A 20066-nucleotide genomic window follows, 5' to 3' on the forward strand; every position below is an offset into this window, starting at 1 on the left:
CCTGAAACTCTCACATTCCTGGCATAGCAGCCGCCTCCGGCGCGGGCCGACCCTGGGGCTGCGCGCTGGGGCCCGAGCGGCCAGAGCGTCGGCGCCACCGCCTAGTGCACACCTCCGCCGCCGAGCTGAGCTGAGCTGAGCGGAGCTGGGCCGGGTCGTCGGGTCTGACTGCGCCAAGCACCCGGGGGCCGCCAGCGGTAAGGAAGGCCGCTCGGCGCTTCGGGGAGCGCTCGGGTCGGGAGAGACGCGTCCAGCCGAAGCCAGAGCCCCCGCGCAGCCCGCTCTTTTCTGGGAGCGGGAGCCCGGCGCTCTAAGCGTCCTCGGGATGCAGTGCGCCCTTTCCAGGAAGCCGCGGGGGCTACCCGGGACCATTCCTCGCTGAGGGCGCTCCGCAATGCGCCTGGGTCGGGGGCTCTAGCTGGCGCGAGGTCCCCTGGGGCTGGGAGAGGGGGCAGCCTCTGGGGAGAGCGTTGTCATGTGTTTTGGGCCGTGGGTTGAAGACAGCGGCGCAGAAAAGGGCAGGAGACGCCGCTTAGAGTTCAAGTTGGGCCCTGGGGCTGATCTGGTTGGTTAGGTGGGGATTACAGGTGTCTTTGCCCCCAACTAGTCCAAGAATTCCTCTTTGTCTTCCTTGGAAAATCCTCTCTGGAGCCACTGACTGGCTCTCACTTAGAAAGAATGCAGCCGGCCGTCCAGCCCGGTGACGTCAGCGTTGGAGCATTTGGAAAACAAAGAGGGCTCGGGAGGCTGGGAGGGAGGCGGACCCGCGACACTTAAAGAACTCCGTGGGCCTCCGGCTACCCTCCCCTGCTCGCTCTAGGTGCACCGGCGGCCTCCAGGTGTTCGTGGTCGGCTTGGAGTCTGGGTAGGGCGGGATCCCTGGCTGGGGTGCAATCTGACTTAGGGACCGTCGCTTGGGTTCCTTAGGCGAGCGTGAGCCCCGGAGGGAGCCGGAGTTGCGTGCTTACTTAGGAAGGGGGTGGGGGTTCAGAGAACCAGGAGCGCTGGTGCAGCAAAGGTGCACGGCCCGGGTCGTGGTCGCAGATTTTAGTAAGGCCTCAGCTGAAGGGATGTGCATCTGAGGCGTCTGACGGGGACAGATTCGGATGAGAGGCCCCGGAAGTGTTCCCTGCTCCCAGGCACACCGTTGGCGGAGAGGAGACCAGGAATCTGTCCAGAAAGCTCTGCATTCCCCGGTCTTTCTCAGCAGGTTTCAGCCCAGACTGATTACTTTAGGAAATGCCCCGCAGATGAAACCTTGGGGCGAATTGATTCCAGTTTGTTTTGCCTCTGGTAACTCTGGAGTCTTGCATCTCCAGCCTCCTGTGTGTAGGGAGAAGGGGCCGCATGGTTGGGTGCCAAGAAGGATGGGTACAGAGATGCCTTCCAGACTCCACTCCCTCTCCTCATTTCTGGGCAGCCAGGAGGAAGGAGCGGATTGGGAATGGCTGCTCTGCCAACCTACCAAGCCCAAATAGCAGCAGGGCACTGGGGCTAGTTCTGTGGCGGAGGAGGCGCCACGTTCTGCCTGCTCCCCTCCCCCCATACACAAGGACCTATGGAGATATGGTTTTGTTTGGTTTTCCCTGAATCTAGTTTGGAGGTTTGTGTTGGAGGAGGCTGTGGGAAGGAAGCCAGGTGAGGTGGGCGGTCTTCCAGGACATGAGCCACTGAGAGCCCAAGCTCAGAAGAGAATATCTTCCTCAGGAGATAGGATCTCCCTGCATTTGAGGCTTCCAGGCCCCAGCCCCAGGTCCCTGCAACCAAGAGCCTCTCCCTTGCTCGCTTACGTCTCCAATTGGCTCAAATGGGTGTTACTGGTATCAAAATGCTGAGTGCCCATCCCCTATGTGGCATAGGACCGTTGAGGTCTTTTCCAATGTAGCAAGTGCGTGTGTCTGTGTGTAAGGGGGACGGTCATAAAATCAAAGACAGGGTGCTACCCTTTCTTTTTCCTGGAGCATCCATGCGGTTGCTGTCAGCACACAGACTGTGTGACTTACCCGCACACCTGGATGAGTGGCACCTTTTTGGCTCAGTTCACAAAACCATGGTCCTACTGTAGCTTCTCTTCTTTCATCACATATTCAGCAAACCAGCATTTTTTCCTTTCTCCTGTTCACCTTGCAGAGTAACTGCCAAGGTCATCCCATGACAGGGAGGGCTCAGCATGGTAAAGGGTGGCGAGTTAACTGCTAAGACTAGGGCTTAAGCATGCAACATTCTAGAGGGAGCTTGGGGCAGTTTGCCCAAGGCTTTTACTAGGCTGGACTCGTTCTTTACCACCTGCCAATAAACTGGGCCCCTGTCCATCCCTAGACTGGCCTGCTCAGTGGTTATGGCTGAACTACCCCTGCTCTGGAGTCTCTCATCAGCCTTTTCAATGGGAAGCAGACTGCAGGAGGCTGGGGTTCCTGGGTGATTGATTACCCACTAGGTTACTGTGTCTTTTTCTTTAGACACAGTAAAGATGCAGCTATGCCTCCATACTAAGTGTGAATATGATGGTATGGCAACCCTTTGCTAAGGATTCACAGCACACCAGGAGCTCAGCAGCCATTGCCTCATTTAATTTTCAACTCCATGAGCAGGCATTATTCCTTACATTTTTCTGATGGAGAAACGGAGGCTCAGAGGTTAGGCAACCTGCCTTAATCAGTAGGCGGCAGCATTGGCAGTTGAACCCAGCCTTGCGTGACCCTCCATAGCCTTGCTCTTTGCCATTCTGCTTTGGACCAGAGTGTAATGGAAAGTCTCCCTGTTCCTCTCCCAGGTACTCCCACTGATTGCTCTTCTTTCTCTTCTCTCGGGTGCCCTAGGGCCAGGTGCCACCGGCCACTGTTCAGGCAGGGGTGTGCAAGCCAAGGAAGCATGAGGACTCTGGAAGACTCCTCGGGGACAGTCCTGCACCGCCTCATCCAGGAGCAGCTGCGCTATGGCAACCTGACTGAGACACGCACACTGCTGGCCATCCAACAGCAGGCCCTGCGGGGTGGGGCTGGGGCTGGGAGCACAGGGAGCCCCCAGGCCTCCGTGGAGCTCTTGGCACCCGAGGACACTCAGGTGCTACAGCAGGCCACAAGGCAGGAGCCCCAGGGCCAGGAGCACCAGGGCGGTGAGACCCACCTGGCAGAGAACACCCTCTACCGGCTGTGCGCACAGCCCAGCAAGGGTGAGGAGCTACCCACCTATGAAGAAGCTAAAGCCCATTCGCAGTACTATGCGGCCCAGCAGGCAGGGCCCCGGCCACACGTAGGGGACCGGGATCCCCGAGGGGCCTCCGGAGGCAATCGGAGCCAGGATGAGGCGCTGCGGGAGCTGAGGCACGGGCACGTGCGCTCCCTGAGTGAACGGCTCCTGCAGCTGTCCCTGGAGAGGAATGGTGCCCGGGCCCCCAGCCACATGAGCTCCTCCCACAGCTTCCCACAGCTGGCCCGCAATCAGCAGGGGCCCCCACCCAGAGGCCCTCCTGCCGAGGGCCCAGAGCCCCGTGGACCTCCGCCTCAGTACCCACACGTTGTGCTGGCTCATGAGACCGCCACTGCTGTCACCGACCCACGGTACCGCACCCGCGGGAGCCCACACTTCCAGCATGCTGAAGTCAGGTAACTGCCCACCCTGCTCTTTCAAGCTCTTGACCTTCTTCCAGTGTAGTTCTCCCCAGGGTGGAGAGCCTCCAGACAGCAGCACCTTGTGTCAGGGCTGGCCAGCCCCAGAGGAAGGCTGTTGATACCTGCCTCCTTTCCAAGAAGGAGGGGCTGATGCCTGGAGGAAAGTAGGACTTAGCCAAGGTCACATGAGAACTTAGTGGCATCTTTTGCTTTAATTTGGAGATGGATACCATTGTGTAATTAGCTGTAGCGGTCAAATAACTAAGGTTCCCAGAGGGTACAAGTTACAGCAGGGGGTTAAAGGTTAGGTTTTCAAAAGAACTTGCTAAAGACAAGGGTTGGGAATCATCGCCAAACTGTTTCCAAGCTAAGTGGCAAGAAAGTGGGACCTCCTTCTCTGGAGACTCTTAAGACCAAGTGGACAGTTTGCTTTCTGTGATTAATGGAGGGCATTCCTAACTGGAGGCAGGAAGGACCAGATGGCCTCCTTAAAGACCTCTCTGTGTCCTACACCAGGGCAGGAGCCACCCTGTCACTACCATTCATTTCCTTTCATGTTTTCCCACATGCTCCAGGTGGCTGGAGCCTGTAGCAGGAGAGGACATGGGGTCCGGGCAAGCCCCTTTCTGTGGAGCCTTGGAAAGGGCTGCTGGGGGATGTAGAACTTGATTCTGAAGCCTTTAGAGGATGTGATTTGGCTTACTTCTTTAAGAAGGCCCCTCAGGCTGCATGTAGGGAATGGATTCTAAGGGGCAAGAATGGAAGCAGGAGACCAGGAGGAGGCAGAAAGCCCAGCTTGCAGAAATACTGGTTCCTAGAAATGAGGCTCTGCCCCAGGCTTCTGACTTGGCCCAGCACCTTCTGAGAAGCTGACACACACCCTTCATGTTACACACTCTGCATCTCCCCCACTGATGGTGGTCCAGGAAACCCCTGAATCTGCAGACTCCTTTCCTCTGGAGCCTCAAGGTCGAAGTCTTGTTCTCTTTATTCTTGCTGAGTCTTCATTTAGTCACCCACTTTCCCACCGCTTGGTCTTTTCCTGGGATAGATGCCTTTCCTTGCTCTCGAGAAATGAGTGACGCCATGGTGTTGGTATGGGGGAAGTAGAGGACGGAACCCTATGGGTTTTCTCCAGCCTCCACCTCTCGCGTCCCCATCTTATCTCCTTTCTCAGGGCTTGGTCAGGGAGAGTTTCGGAAGCTGAGTCGTGGGTTTCTAGTTTTGGAGCAGCCTTATTGAGCCCTGTCAGGAAAAGATAATATCGTGGAAAGGAAGTAGACCGCAGGAGAACAAAAAAGGGAGGGAGGGGGAGGGGCAACACGGGGAGGGGGGGCCGGAGAGCAAGTGTGAAGGGAAAGGAGACTATTCTTCCTCAGAGCTAAGTCATCCTCAAAGAATGCCAGTTGTGTCTGCCTAGCCCAGTGCAGGGGGAAGAAAGTTTGTGAAGCAACCCTGAGAATGCCACATTTAGCAGTGCAGGGAGAGTTTGGACATTCCAGTGGAGACCCTCTGCTCAGCTCTCACTAGGAGCTCTAGCTTAGGCAGTAAGAGAAGCAGATCTGCCCGTCCTTTCGTTTCAGCTGATCAGAGAAGGCTTAATCGTTGGGAACTAGGGGCAGGGACTTTTCTTTCAGCCTAGGGTCCTAAGAGGAGCCGGGGAGGAAGGGCATGAGTGCTGAGGGGATGGACCCAGAAGTGGAATTCAGCTCTCATGTAGCTTCTGGGGCCTGGAAAATTCCTGGTGTAACTGAGGAAGTCTGTTCTTTTATACCTGGAGTCACAAGGCCCCAGCAAGTCTCTGTGACCAGCTTCCACCCCCACCTCCACGGGGTTCTGAGGAGAATGTTGCACCATTGCTAGAGGCCAGTAAAACATTGTCCCTAAACTCAGGGTATTGCGGTAGTCCAGAGGTGGCCCCATCTAGTGCGTGGGTTACATTTACTCTACGAAGACGATAGGCTGCAGTTGTCAGTAGGAGAGGTAGAGGATGTGCCACCATTGTGGATCATGTGCTGTAGGCCCAGCACTTGCCAGGCTTTGTGTTGCCTGGTGAGCCCCGTGAGGCTGGAGATCCTCACCCTCATGATTTAGCAGAGGCATGCTGGCACCCTGGGGATTTGAATGCCTGTTTTGTCAGACTTTGGAGCTCAGACTCTTACCCTGACATCTATCTCACCACTCTGCCCTTAGCCACAGTATTCTAAAAATGTTTCTGTGAAGGGTGATGGGACCCAAAATAGGAGGGAGAAAATGTGGATGTGCTACACTGGCAGGTGCTAGTGTAAGAGGCTTATAACAGACAGAGGGGTAGCTGCTGAGGCTCAGCCACCAAGTGGCCCAGGGGCCTGGAAGACTGTGTGCTCAAGTCATGATTGACGTGGCCTCCAGACCCAAAAAGAACCTTGTATGGATTAGAAAGGTCAAGTGTGCCTTGTTTAAGATGCCTTATTTAAGTACTGGTTGCTTATGAGGACCAGGACTACTCAGGCTGATCCCCAGGGCCTTGACCACAGTAAGGCTGGGCATGAAATAAGCATCCTGATGTTAACCCCCTCTAGCCCCATTCCCTTGGCCCTTGAGGGTCTTAAGTAGACACTGTGTGGAAAAGGCCTCCTCCATTATGCCAGGAGGGCTGGGCCCACTCGGGGTTGCTCAGCGGTGGGAACCATGGGGGTCTATACAGTCTCTGAACACTGTCTCTTCTGTTCCCCAGGATCCTGCAGGCCCAGGTGCCCCCTGTGTTCCTCCAGCAACAACAGCAGTACCAGTACCTACAGCCGGCCCAGGAGCACCCCCTGCCACCACATCCAGCTGCTCTCAGCCATGGCGCCCTAGGCTCCCTCAGTCCACCTGAAGTGGAGGGGCCAGCAAGCAGCCAGGCGTCTTCAGCCACCTCAGGCAGCGCCCACCTGGCCCAGATGGAGACTGTGCTGAGGGAGAATGCCAGGCTGCAGAGGGACAACGAGAGGCTGCAGAGGGAGCTGGAGAGCTCAGCAGAGAAGGCTGGCCGCATTGAGAAGGTAGGCCTTGCTGGGACCTCAGAGGGGCAAGGGGGAGCTGGCCCCCACCCCCTCATGCTTCCTATGCCCTCCCTCGCCAACTCTAGACAGCTGGGGAGCAGCCGCAAGGCTGGCAGAGCAGGCCTGGAGTGTGAGCAGTTGCTGGCCAGTAGTGATTAGAAAGAGCCCATTCACCAGCTCCCTGCACACCCTTCCCCTGCACACACCCCCTCCTGCGGACACCTCCCACAGAGAGCCCTTTGTGTCCCCCACACAACAGTAAGTCTGTTCTAGGCTGGCCCTGGCCGAAGAGAAAGCCCCTCCTCTTGGAAAAAACGAGCTACTTATTGGAATCACAGGCCAGCTCAGAGCACGTGCAGAACCTGCCAGCAGCCAAGTGGGAGGGGCAGTGGGGGTAGGCTGGCCCTCTGCAGTGGATGGTGATGGCTAGAGGAGGAAATACTCCAGGCAGAGGCAGTTCAGGCTGGGGTCTGGTGCCCTGTTCCTCAGTGAAGGTTTACCAGCCGTGCATTCAGCTTTGACAGGTGGCCTCAGGCCTCCTGTGACTGTCCTGTGGAGTCCGAGGTAGCTCAAACCCCGGGACATGGCTGGAGTCTTTTTGTGCCCCCTCCTGGTCCACTGTGCTCAGATTCTCAGTAGGAACTGGACAAAAGTAAAATGCATCTTTCCGGGTGTTGGGTGCAGGAAAGCTGTGTTAAGTCACTTGAGGCAGCCACTTCCAGAATACCTGGCCCTGGGTTCACTCAGCATCTGGACCTTGGCACAATTGATGGGACCCTCGCTTGCTGGTTCTTGTAGTCTGATTCATATCTGGAGGCCACAAGCTTCTGACCATCCCACTATAGCCACCTGGATATTTTGCTGTTGCTTTTTATTCTCTCCTCTCTCACCCTTCCTGATGGAGAGTAGCAGAGCAGCCTGGGCCTGTGGAGGGGACCTTGATTGCTACCCACTCGCAGGGATCTCTCCCCTTCCTTCACCTCTTCTGTCTGCCTCTTTCTTGCAGCTGGAAAGTGAAATCCAGCGGCTCTCTGAGGCCCACGAGAGCCTGACCAGAGCCTCTTCCAAGCGGGAGGCCCTGGAGAAGACCATGCGGAACAAAATGGACAGTGAAATGAGGAGGCTGCAGGACTTCAACAGGGATCTCAGAGGTGAGGGAGGTCACCCAGGTGAGGGACCTGGGTGGGGAGCGTCTCTGGAGGGCTTGATCCCTCTGTTCCAGGGAGACATTCAGAATCTCTGCTGTCTGCAAAAATAAGTGTAAACTGGCTTGGAGGGAACCAGGCTGCAACTCGTAGGGGGCCACCTTGACAGAAGGATGCTTGTCTCTGTTCTATGCCTTGGAGCCTCTTGGGGGGCCCCCATCTATGTGGCTCAGTGCTCTCTCCTCATTAGGCCCTCAGCACGCCTGGGGGCTTCCCTGTCAGCCCATCCCCAGTTTGGACAGCGCAGCCCCACAGACAGGACCCCAAGGGACACCCGGGCAGGTAGTTTCACCTGATACTGAAACATCTTTCCTGAAAATATTTTTTCCTTCATTTGAAACAGAGAGATTGGAATCTGCAAACCGTCGCCTGGCGACCAAGACACAGGAGGCCCAGGCAGGCAGTCAGGACATGGTGGCCAAGCTGCTTGCTCAAAGTGAGTAGGGGTCACATGCAGATGCCTGGACAGATGTGTGGGTGGCGAGACCACAGCAGTGACTGTGGACAGGGAGGATTGGCCCTCCTGCTTATGAAAGCAATGCTTTGAGCATAGGATTACTAGATGCCTACTATGCACCCAGCACTGGACTGGACTGGCTGGGAGGGGTGGCCTCCAAAGAATAAGATCTGGTTCCATATTTATTGGAGAGATCAGTGGATACAAGAGGGACAGCTGGGGTGCAGTGATTTGCTGAGCTGTGGTGCTGTGTCAGTACAGTACAGTATCCTGCAGGATTGAAGGTGTAGGGAGCAGGGGGGAGGCCAGATCGCCCTGGAGGCAAGTAAGAAGAGAGAGAAGGAATGTGAGTTTCCTCAGGAAGTTCCAGACAGCAGAAAGGTTGGGGGTGCCTGGTTGGAATGTGAGAAGCTGGGGTGCATGATGCAACTGGGCCATAACAAGGTGTCCAAGTGGAGGTACCTGCAGATGACCAAAAATGGGTTTCTCGAGCTTAACCAGCAGGTGCAGTCTAAGGAAGGGGTTTGGGAAGCTACTCTAATGGGTGGTGGAAGGCTTCTTGAAGAGAGTGGATGAGTTCACCATTGACTAGCCTTTTCAATCAGTGATTTATTTGTTCTTTAGGAGAACCATGCTAAGCACCTATCATGTATCTGGCAGAGGGTGGGAGCAGGCCCTGGAAGGTACAGCGGCAGGAAAGTCAAGAGAGAGGGGTTGAGCTTGAGAAAGGAGCAGGGCCTTCTAACCACAGATTCAAGGGAACAAGGGTGTCTGTGGCCCTGGAGATTAGTGACTGAGAAGTCTCCACTGGCCTGAGAGAGAGACTGAGAAGTCTCCACTGGCCTGAGAGAGAGGCTCTGGGAATGGCACGGGAATGGCTCAGGTGGAGGTGCCTGGAGTGGGAGAGACAAAGGAAGCCCTGAACACCTGGAAGAAGCTCGAGCAATCCGAAGTTCCTATTGTGCTATTGTGCATTTGCAGAGAAATGGAATGGGGGTGGCTGGTGTCCCAGGTGAGGGTGGCTTTGAGGAAGCCTACTGTGTGTGTGAATGGCCTGGATAGTAGGGGGTGTCCAGAAATGGAGAAATGGCTTGAGGACTGAGCTCTGGCTGGCAGCACCTCCCTCCTCAAGGAAGGCTCAGAGCCCTGGCCGGGGCTGCCCTGGACAGCGAATGGGAGAACACGACACTGACCGGATTGGGGGGTGGGGGTGGGCAGGAAGTAGGATAGGCTGTACTGAGCAGATTGAGGTGGCAATGGAGGTGATGATGCTGGGGGAGGGCGGGAAAGGAGCAGCCCTTCGTGTAGCCCTTGGGAGCTTGGGCGGAGGGGTTGCTGGCTGTTGTCAGAATGGGGGCCTCCTGCAGGAGGGCAGGCTTTGGGGGCGCGGCGCCACAGAAAGGAAGTAGCCAGGCAGGTTTCTGGGAGCCAGCAGAAGAGGGGCGGGGGGCGGGGGGAGGGGGGAGGCCGGCCCGGAGGCGTTTCCGCTCCCCAGAGAGCAAGCGCCAGGCTGTTCTTGGCTCCTCGCTGGAGCCATTAATCTCACAGCCGCGGGTGACCTGGATGCCTGGCATTCCAGAGCCGGGCTGTTCCGCTCTGGGCCCGCCCCCCCGCCGCCGCTCCCTCTGGGACAAAGGGAGAAGGCCCAAGCCGGTGGGGGCCAAGCCCATAGCTTTCTCCCGGGCTGAAGGCGCATCCCCCCCCCCACCCCTACTGCGCAGCTCGCTCTGCCTTCCTGCGCGCCCTTGGCACCCTCCCATTCTCCCAACTCCTCTTCCACCCGGGCCCAGGGGCTCTCCTCCCCAAACAGTTTCATCCTGGTGACTGAGGATGGCCAAGGCTGAGGCCTCTTCAGCCCCTGCCAGGGCCTTAGAGGTTGTGCAAGGCAGCAGGAAGCTGCCAGAAACAGAAGACTAGGTCCCCCCACTCCACCCCAAGGGCTGAGGAAAGCCAAGCAGCTTTTCCTTGTTCCTTGATACCTGTGGAGAAAACACAAAACTCCAGGGAAAATGTCTCTAGTTGACCTCACTTTTTTTCTGGGGTCAGTCAACAACTAGGAGGAAAGCGTGATTATTGTCACCAATGCCACCCGCTTTTCATACAGACAGATCTGGCTGCTCTGGTCTGTGTCTCCCTGGGGATCTGGCTTTGAGTCCTGAGGCCTCACTTTCCGAGTTCTGTCCCTGTTAGACATTTGCTTCTTGCTAGAGACTTGGGTTCTGGGGTTCTAAGATGGGGCAGCCATGGTCAGACTGGATGAGAGGCTGCTGCCCACAAGCTCTGTGAGCTGTAGGCTCTGTGAACACATGCAGGAGGGGGTCATTGTTTCTAGGCCCAAATCCCCAGTCTCCTCTCTCTGCCAGCCCCTCCACCACACTCATGAGATGCCAAGTCAACAGTCAACCCACTGTGGATGCCTCCACTTCAGTATTATTGAGTTTCCTCATCTTTTTTCTCCACACCAAAGAGTGAGGCCGGCCTGGGCCCAGCCTTCAAAAATCCGGAGTGAGTCAGAACTGACCTGGGTTGACTGTGCCCTTCTCCTGCTTCAGGGCCCTGAGTAAATGAATCCTCCCTCTGCCTACCCAGGTCCCCAGCCTTAACTCTTCTATTCCAGAACCTGTATTGTCCCTTGTGATAGGTATTTAGCCACATGTGGCCCAAAGATTAGAACTAATTCAGATTGAATAAAAAGAAGAATTTCAGTTCCTTCCCCACACTTCAAGTGCTCAATAGCCATGAGTATCTAGTGACGACTGTACAGGTTAGCACAGTATAGAACAGGTTTATTACAGCAGAAAATTCCACTGTACTGTGATAGTGCTGCTCTAGGGACAGTGCCTTTGAGTTCATCAGGCAGGCCCTGGAGCCCACCCCCTTCTACTCTCCAGTAAGGCAGGCAGCCCACACACTCTTTGCGGGGCTAGCCTGGACTCCCAACGGGCAGGTGCATGGAAGGTAGATTTAAGCCTAGAGTATCAGCTAGAAGACTGCGTGGTCTGGCTTGGACCTTGCTTGGCTCTGCAATGCGGTGTGGGTCTCTGAGCAGAGTTCTCTTGGGGAAGGAACAAAGATGATTTAAAAATCAGCTTAGCTAGGACTTCAGCCACAAATCTTTGGACCATAGTCATTTTTATTGTGCCACAAAGGTTGCATTTCTTTATAAGCCTGGTCACCTACCCTCTCAGTGGTTCCCCCAGACCAGGGAAGGAAATGCAGCACTATTCTGGGGAGCCCTGGGTCCGCAGAATGTGTCCTGGAGCTCAGTCTGGGAGGCCTGTGGATATGAGGGGCACCCCACCACAGCCAGAGCAGCCTGGTCCTTTGGAGGCCAGGTTGACTCGGGTCCCCGCTTTCGCAGCACCATTCACCTGTGTTTCTTCCCCAATATGTTGGGGGTCACACATCCTACCTCGAGGGACCATTATGAAAGGCTATTATACAAAGATGTGTAAGTAAGTACCTGGCTCATGGTGCAACCAGTGATGCTTCTTCTCTTCCCTGTTCCTTCATTCTTTCACTTGAATGATGGCCATGTCACAGTCCACCTGAGCCTTCTCATCTGGAAATAGGCATCACACTTCCTATCTGGCCAGTCTCTAGCGTCATTGTGCAAAATTGTGAATGTGGTTTGGAAATGGTGACACCTGGCACAAGTGGACAGTGTTTGGGGCTGCCCATGTCCCAGTAGAGAGGCAGCACAGCCCAGTTATTACTGCAAGGGCCCTGGTCCAGTGCTGTCATTTATTTGTGACTTAACCTGTTCCTCCTCCATAAAATGGTAATGGAAATACTGGCACCTAACTCCTAGGGTCGTTGAGGCCCAGCATGTGGTAGGCGCCCAGTGGGACGAGCTAGGGCGGTTGCCATCACAGACTGAGCCCCACACCTCCCTGCAGGCTATGAGCAGCAGCAGGAGCAGGAGAAGCTGGAGCGGGAGATGGCCCTGCTGCGCGGCGCCATCGAGGACCAGCGGCGGCGCGCAGAGCTGCTGGAGCAGGCTCTGAGCAACGCGCAGGGCCGGGCCGCACGAGCCGAGGAGGAGCTGCGCAAGAAGCAGGCCTACGTGGAGAAGGTGGAGCGGCTGCAGCAGGCCCTGGGGCAGCTGCAGGCGGCCTGTGAGAAGCGGGAGCTGCTGGAGCTACGTCTGCGGACACGCCTAGAGCAGGAACTCAAGGCCCTGCGTGCGCAGCAGGTGAGCTTAGAGACCTGTGGTGGTGGCAGAGGGAGGGCAGTATCTGAGGAGGCCGGTTCTGAAGGCCCAGGAGCCCCTGCCGAGATCCAGGTGGAGGCCTCCTTGGAAAGCGGGGATGATCTGTGTTCCTTGCCCCAGCTCCTGCCAGCCACCTTAGCAGAGGCTTTACCTCTTGGCCAGGTGCCGGTCTTGGGGACTCAAGACCTGGGCTTCCGGGCTCCACAGCAGCAGGGGTTGGCATCCTTGGTCTCTAGAGAAAGTAGCTCAGGAGCCTTGATGTGGAAGACTAGCCGGCTCTTACATGTCTCCCCAAGATGAAGAGGGCAGATGGTGACCCAGATCCTGAGTCTTTATGCTCGCTTTGGGCTGTGTTACTAACCCTGGTGTTTACAAACCAGATAGAGTTCTATCTCCACTCCCAACCTTACCCTTCACACAGAGGTAGGGTGACCAAATGTCCAGGACTGCCCAGGTGGGTCCTAATTTACGCCAGTTGTCGCAGTGTAATTATTAAGAGTACCCATTTCCCAGTTTGGAGGATACTTTCCGTGGTCCCCTATGCAAGGCAGGCCTGATCTTTCCTATACCCTTGGCCACAGGGGTGTGGGGAACCGTAGCACCTGCTTCATCTTTGGTGGCAGCAGGGTGCTGGGGTGGGTGTGCCGGGAAGGGCAGAACAAACCTGTGCATAGGTGAGAGTCCTCCTGTGGGCAAGGACCAGTGGCTGCCACGCCCCAGCCTCCGCCCTTGACCACAGTGCTCCCTTCTCTGCAGAGACAGGCAGGCACCCCCACAGGTGGCAATGGCAGTGGTGGGTCCCCGGAGCTCAGTGCCCGGCGGCTGTCGGAGCAACTGCGGGAGAAAGAGGAGCAGATCCTGGCACTGGAGGCTGATATGACCAAGTGGGAGCAGAAGTATTTGGAGGAGCGCGCCATGAGGCAGTTTGCCATGGACGCGGCTGCCACAGCTGCCGCCCAGCGTGACACCACTCTCATCCGACACTCCCCCCAGCCTTCGCCCAGCAGCAGCTTCAACGAGGGCCTGCTCACTGGCGGCCACAGGCATCAGGAGATGGAAAGCAGGTTGGGTCTTGGAGGCCACCGGGGGTGGGGGTGGGGGTGGCCCTGTCCAACCCCTGCCATGCCCTTAATCCCTGATAAACACTCCTCTCCCCATGAATGAGGCTCAGCAGTCTCTCATGCTTCTGGGCTGATTCCTGTGTGTTTGGCTCACCAGGCACCACACACATGTTCTCTCCCCAGAGACTCCTTGGTCTGCCCGGGAGACCTTGGCTGTGGAGGTACTGGATGCTATCCAAGGCCCTGGCCTCTATCTGCTCCCCCCTCCCCCAGGAAATCAGAGAATAAGACTTTCCAAGTGAATCCACACCATGTACCACCCCAGAAGGAATGTGGACTGGGTCCCTGCCTTGGGGATAGCTAGTATTTTCTCTCCAAAAAAGATCTCAGAGGCCCTACAAGATTTCTGTTCAACCTATGTCTGACTCAAAAGCACAAGCACATCAACTGAGCCCATTTGATGGTCAGCAGCTCAGGGGTATTGCCCTGCGGGAGAGGGATTGTGCCATTGCTATCATCAGATGAATCCAACCCACCCCTTGACCTGCCTTTGCTGGCATAGGAAGGGCCCAGTGTCTCATGTGCTGGAGGTTTTCAGGGCTTCAGATTTCAGAACTGTGATGGCATTTCTAAACCCCACCCCCCACCCCTGGTCCCTATTACAAGGACAAGAGAATACATCCTGGCTCCTCAGTGGGGAGGGCTTTTTGTCCAACTTTTATGAGGTGGAGGCTGCTGGATCTGTAGGTCTGACCATGTGAATGTGGCCTCTCACCCCTCAGGTTGAAGGTGCTCCATGCCCAGATCCTGGAGAAGGATGCAGTGATCAAGGTCCTTCAGCAGCGCTCCAGGAAAGACCCTGGAAAGGCCACCCAGGGCTCCCTGAGGCCCGCCAAGTCCGTGCCATCTGTCTTCGTGGCTGCAGCGGCAGGGAACCAGGGCTGGCAAGGTCTCTCTTCTAGTGAGCGGCAAGTGGATGCCCCTGCCCGGCTGGCTACAGGTGAGACGAAGCAGGTGGGGAGCACAGGTAGAAGGGTAGGTTGCTTTCAGGCCTTTGCTCCCAGAACTGAGGCTCAGAGGAGCCAGGGTTTCCTGACCCCTTGCCCAGGGGAGCCAGCTTACCGTCTGGCTCCAGTAACCACAGCTACGGCCACAGCTATCCTGCTGGTGTGAAGAGGCATGCTGTAGTCCCCATCCCCATAAATTCCATCACCGTGGATCCTGGCCACTTGCCATCTAAGCAAAAATAGGGCTTCCTGTGCAGATGTACCTTCCAGGCCAGCTCTTCCACTTCTTCATCTGAGCAGATGCCACAGAAATTCAAGAGTCCCTGATGCTTCTGAGATTTCATCTGCAAAGAAGGGTTCTGCTACTTAAAATGTTTGGAAACCAATGCAGCCGATAGTTATCCCCATTTGGAAACGGGAGCATTTAATCTTAATCGAAGTTCTTAACAAATCAAGAGCAACCCATACCACCTCGCGCCCCCAGTTGGTACAGTTAACTTCAGGTGTTCTTCATGGGGCTACAACTCGTGGGCAAGGCAGTAACTCTCAACCTCCTTCCTCTCCAGCAGACAGGGCCCCTGAGGAGGAGCCAGTAGCCGCAGCTCCCCTCCCTGCCCATGCCAAACACGGGAGCAGAGATGGGAGTACCCAGACCGATGGTCCCCCAGACAGTGCTGCCGCTTGCCTGGAGCCCGACAGCCTCCTGGGGTACAGCGGTGGCCAGAGGACAGCCTCACTGGGTAAGTCCCTCTTCCCTGGGCTTCTGTGCCAGGCAGGGCTGAGGGCGCACTGGGGTGTGAACTGGAGCACCAGGCCCTTTTTTCCCAGACCCCTCGGGCTCATGGCCCACTCTGCAGGGGGAGCAGTGCACAATGATAGGCCGGCAGGGTGAATGTGAGGGCTGGTTGGATGTGTGAATAGAGGAACTGAAAAACCCTGATCACAGACAGATCCTGAGTTCAGAAAGAAAGCGCCTGTGTGGGGGGCACTTTGCCTCCTCTTTCGTAGTCTTCCTTACATATTTCATTACCAATCTAAATATCTAAGGTCATGGAGCTTGGCGAGTTACCTGACAACAATCTCAGTGTAGAAGAGTTTATTTAAAAAGAGTCCAAGACACAGACATTTGAGAAGATGCCTTTTCAATTTTTTGCTTCCCTTTCACATTAGCCCTTGCATGCTTGCCTGTGCCTTGCCATCTCAGAAAACCACAGGCACAAAAAGAATGCTGCAGCCTCCTTCCCTGGGCCCCCCTCCCTCCGAGCCTCCAGGCAGTTTAAAGTTAGAAACAAATGTCATTGGACACTGATAGTCTGGATGGAGAGCTGGTGTGGGGGGTGGGGGCTGAGCCTTGTGTTTGGTTGGCCAAGTTAGAAGCACCTGGGCAGTTGAGGGGGGGAAAGTTGGTGAAGAAAGATCCTATCTTAAAAATGGGTGAGGATTTAGTGGTGCCTGGATGGCTCAGTCGATTAAGCATCTGACTTGGTTTCAGCTCAGGTCATGATCTTACGGTTTGTGAGTTTGAGCCCCACATCGGGCTCTGTGCTAACAGCGGAGCCTGCTTGGGATACTGTGTCTCCTTCTCTCTTTGCCCCTCCCTGGCTCTGTCTGAAAATAAATAAAATTAAATTAAAATGAATGAATGAATGAATAAATAAATAAATAATTTTAAAAATGGGTCAGGATTTAAAAGAACAATCTTATAACGCTCACTGGCGTTTGCCTGTGCTTTTGTCTCTCTCCAGACTCTGTCGCTACATCCAGAGTCCAGGACTTGTCGGACATGGTGGAGATACTGATCTGAAGGAGGTCGTGCCTGGGGACTCCGAACCATTCCCTGTCTCCTGCCCTCTGTCGCTGTCAGCCATTCCAGCAGCCCCTCCAACTGCTGCTGCCCCACTTTCCCCAACCAGGCACTCATTCCCATTGACCGTCTGGTGCCCGGGGCTTAGGAAGAATACTGTAGGGGTGAGGGGAGCTGTGAGAGCACCTGCACCCAGAAGACCCTGCTTCTCAGCCCCACATCCCTCCTGGGCCCATGCAGAATGAGGATTCCCAGGCTTACTGTTGGGGTAGCAACTGGAAGCCCAGAAGGGAGCTGAGCCCTCTCTGGACCCCCAGTTGGCACTCAGGCAGGGAGGGAGGGGATATCTTGGTGTGAGGGGCTGGTTGCCCCTGGACACCAGTAATAGGTCAGCTCTGCTGTTCCCCTGTGGCTGAGTGTGGTCCCTGCCAACCTCATCTGCTCCTCAGCTCCTCATTGCCTCCTTGAAATCACGGAGACTTGGCATCTTTTGGGGACTATTGAGGGTGTTAATCCTGCAGAAGCTACAGCCTTGCCCCCTCACTCAGAGTGGGGAGGGGCCGTATAAGTGGACTGGGATAAGCTGTGCAGATTGTATATATTCCCCTTTCTTGTGGAACAGAAGATTGAAGTGTGCCGCTTCAGATCTGTCCCCTCTCTGTTCCCCTGTCCCTGCTGCCACGGTTCCTGTAATTGCCAACCAGCCTCCCAGCTCTCTCCCCTTCTCAAGTTCTTGGCCCATGGATTTTGATACTGGTTGATCCACATGATATTGCTGTCTTTTCTTCCACCTTAAGCCCTGTTTTAAATGCCCATGGACCCCTGTCACCAGCCTCTTGAAATGGCTCCACAGCTCCTGTCCCTGGGACGTCCTGTCAGTTTGGTTATGAACCCTGAGCCAGATGAAATGAGCCGTGGGGGCCTTCCCAGCTCTAATTCTCTTGACGGAAACTGGAGAAGTTGCCTTGTTCTCATCAGTCTTTGTTCCCACCTGGAGGGATTGGGAGTGGGAGTATGCTGGTGAAAACTAGTCAGTGAGCTACAAGATGCGACTCACATCGTCTTCTGAATGGAGCCCCCATCACAAAATGGCAGTCGTGAGGCTGGCTCCTCAAGCTACCGGTGAGCAGCGCCCTGAAAAGCAGGGCCATTGCTTTGGAATTAGAGCAAAGCATCCATGTAACAGCCTGCCAGCAGCAGTGACTTTGACTTCTGGTCTTACAGAGTCCCCTAGCTCAGCCCCAGGACCCATTGGTGGGTTTTAGTAGTTTGTCTTGACTGTTTTTAGTTCTCCTTGAATCTCTGTTTTTTTCCTTTACTGTTTTTAGGTTCGGTATGTGTCCTTTCATTCCCATGATTCCTCAAGTTTCCTTTTTAAACATTTGCATTTGCTGGACAATTGCATATTTTTTTACATCCCCCTACCCTTCTTTAAAGCTGAAAAATACATTTGGTTCATGTGCATTGTTTACAAAGCAAAAAGAAAAAAAGAGAAAAAAAGGCAAAAAAATATTGTGAAAGAAAAAAAAAAAACAACTTAATATATTTTGGATTAATATTTGGTATTTCTTTTAAAGTATTTTTTGTGCTGTGAACATTTTCTGCCAAAGACCATGATGTGTGTCTGTATGTTTAAGTTATCGTAAATATTTAAAATGTAAACATGGCTGTTTTGTTATGCCACCCTGTACCAGGATTGCTGCTGCATTCCACTGGGTATAACAGTATTTTAATAAAAAAATAATAATAATAATTAAAAGTGGTGTCTTAGCCCAAGTGAGAGGCTACATTGGGACGGAAAGAGGGAAAGGAAAAGGTTGAGGATTTGGTGGGCCACCCATGCACTCTTGGCACTGAACAGAACCCCCACTGCTACTCCCCCTCCCCATATTCCTGAGGGTCTTGGTTCTTAAATATTTGACCATATCCACAAATGGCAGCTCAGGCTTGTTGCTGTTTCTCGAACACAAGGAATGATGGGTAGTTTGCATTTTCAGACTGGGATACCAGTGGACAAGGCAGGTCCATCCTTTTTTGCAAGGCTAGGATGATCCCTAGTATCTCGTCAAGGATCCATGACAAGTCCTGGGAATTTTGTGAGGCTGCTTTAAGGAGAGAGTTGGAATGAGGACATGGTTTCCTTTCCACTTGAACAGAGAATGCTTCAGGCTGGGAGGGTCTGGTAGATGGGCAGCCTCCCCATGGGTAGCTTTGTCCTAGCTAGTTTTGTTGAGCCACATGCTGTGGTTACTCCGCAGTAGGATTGGGTATCCAAAGGTGGCTTAATCCTTCTGCCAGCTCCACCCAGCACAAGGAGTCCCAGAACCATCCAAGAGACCAGGAGCCATGCTTGCCCTCTGCCTGGACACAAGCAGAGGGTGTTTGTGTGTGTGGCACATTCTGGGGCCCTGCCTCCCTCCCTTAGTGTGGTATCACCACCCTTTCCCTGTGCCCAAGAAAGCTTATTACTGAATCCATAAAATAGAAAACCATCTTCAGTCTCAGATGTTATATCAGAAACAAAGTGCCTGTCTCCATGGGCCAGTCAGCATAACAGGTCCCCAATCAGGATGTGAGGAGCAGTCAGGCTGACCACGAAGCAGCAGGCAGCCAAACGGGTTGTGGACACTTGAAGAGAACAGTTAGCCATGGCTGTGGGTGAAGTATTTTCAGGGCAGGTGTAGGGACTCAGCAGCCATACTGAGTAACCCAGTAGTATCCTAGAGAACATGTCTTCCTGAGTCAGCCTGCCTGCCTACAAGAAAGGGAGCCAAACAAGTGGAAGGATTGGGAATATCCAAGGACTTTTCCCAGCAACTTTGCATCCCCAACTTTGATGGGCCACAGCAGAGGGGAGCGCTCCATGAAGGATCCCCACCCAACATAATGCCTATGAAACCGTCCCCACCCTGTAGCCACATACCCACCACAGCGCTCTCCAGCCTGCCTCCCACCACCTGGGCAGCATCAATGCCTGTCTTCCTCCTACCAGGCCCCGGCTTAGGGTTTGCTGTGTGGATAGGTTCCTCTCCGAGGATGCAGGCCACAGAGCTCCTATTCCCACAATTCTTCCCTCAACCGCATCAGCCCACAGCTACATTTGCTAAGATGTGGTGTCCAAACAAAATGGTGGTGCCATTGGTAAGGGCATTCCAAAGAATACCCTTGATGAAAAAATTCCTGTTTACCTCCACCTGGCCCCAAAATAGCTCTGCGAGGGCACCCAGACCTGAGGTCAATAACCCCTGACAAGAGTGCCATGCCATCCCCAGCAACTTTGGCCAGGGACTCTCAAAGCACCTGTGCCTTTTGTGGGAGCTAGTCTGGGAAGAGTCATTTTAATATTTTCTTGACACAGACCAGGGGGGATGAAGAAACCATCCCTCATGCCCAGCATATGTGCATGCATGTGTATTTGTGTATGTGTCTGTGCACATGTGTGCCTGAGTATGTGTTACAGAAAAAGATGTGAAGGGCACCAATATATTCTGGCTTGTGCCCTTGCAGGGCAATGGCTCACCAGTGGGTCTAGGGAGCCATTGCCTCTCAGGAAAAGGGTTGAGTAAGCTTCTCAGTGCACTTTGAAATTCAGCCTAACAAAGTTCTGGAACTGGTGGAGCTGCAGGCTGTGCTGGGGTTGGGCAGACCCTTGGGGACAGGAGTGTTTGCCCATGTGCCCAGACAC

General features: G+C 54.7%; 1 protein-coding gene across 3 annotated transcripts in view; it reads left to right on the forward strand.

The window, feature by feature from the left end:
- AMOTL2 (angiomotin like 2) overlaps positions 1-17792 on the forward strand; it is a 278572-nt gene extending 260780 nt beyond the window's left edge. Inside the window, exons 1-10 of one of the 3 annotated variants that reach the window (XM_060638716.3) lie at positions 467-865; positions 2820-3605; positions 6328-6634; positions 7641-7785; positions 8183-8275; positions 12196-12491; positions 13266-13573; positions 14353-14570; positions 15144-15317; positions 16323-17792. In XM_060638716.3, coding sequence (XP_060494699.3) covers positions 2872-3605; positions 6328-6634; positions 7641-7785; positions 8183-8275; positions 12196-12491; positions 13266-13573; positions 14353-14570; positions 15144-15317; positions 16323-16381 — 2334 coding nt within the window. In that variant the 5' untranslated portion in view covers positions 467-865; positions 2820-2871 and the 3' untranslated portion in view covers positions 16382-17792. Of the gene's footprint in view, positions 1-466; positions 866-2819; positions 3606-6327; positions 6635-7640; positions 7786-8182; positions 8276-12195; positions 12492-13265; positions 13574-14352; positions 14571-15143; positions 15318-16322 lie in introns of those variants that run through there. The other 2 variants (XM_060638717.3, XM_078432330.2) reach the window with 2 other exon arrangements.
- The last annotated feature ends 2274 nt before the right edge of the window (positions 17793-20066 follow it).

This window comes from Panthera onca, chromosome C2 (assembly GCF_046562875.1).
Source record: "Panthera onca isolate mPanOnc1 chromosome C2, mPanOnc1 haplotype 2, whole genome shotgun sequence".
Taxonomy (NCBI): domain Eukaryota; kingdom Metazoa; phylum Chordata; class Mammalia; order Carnivora; family Felidae; genus Panthera; species Panthera onca.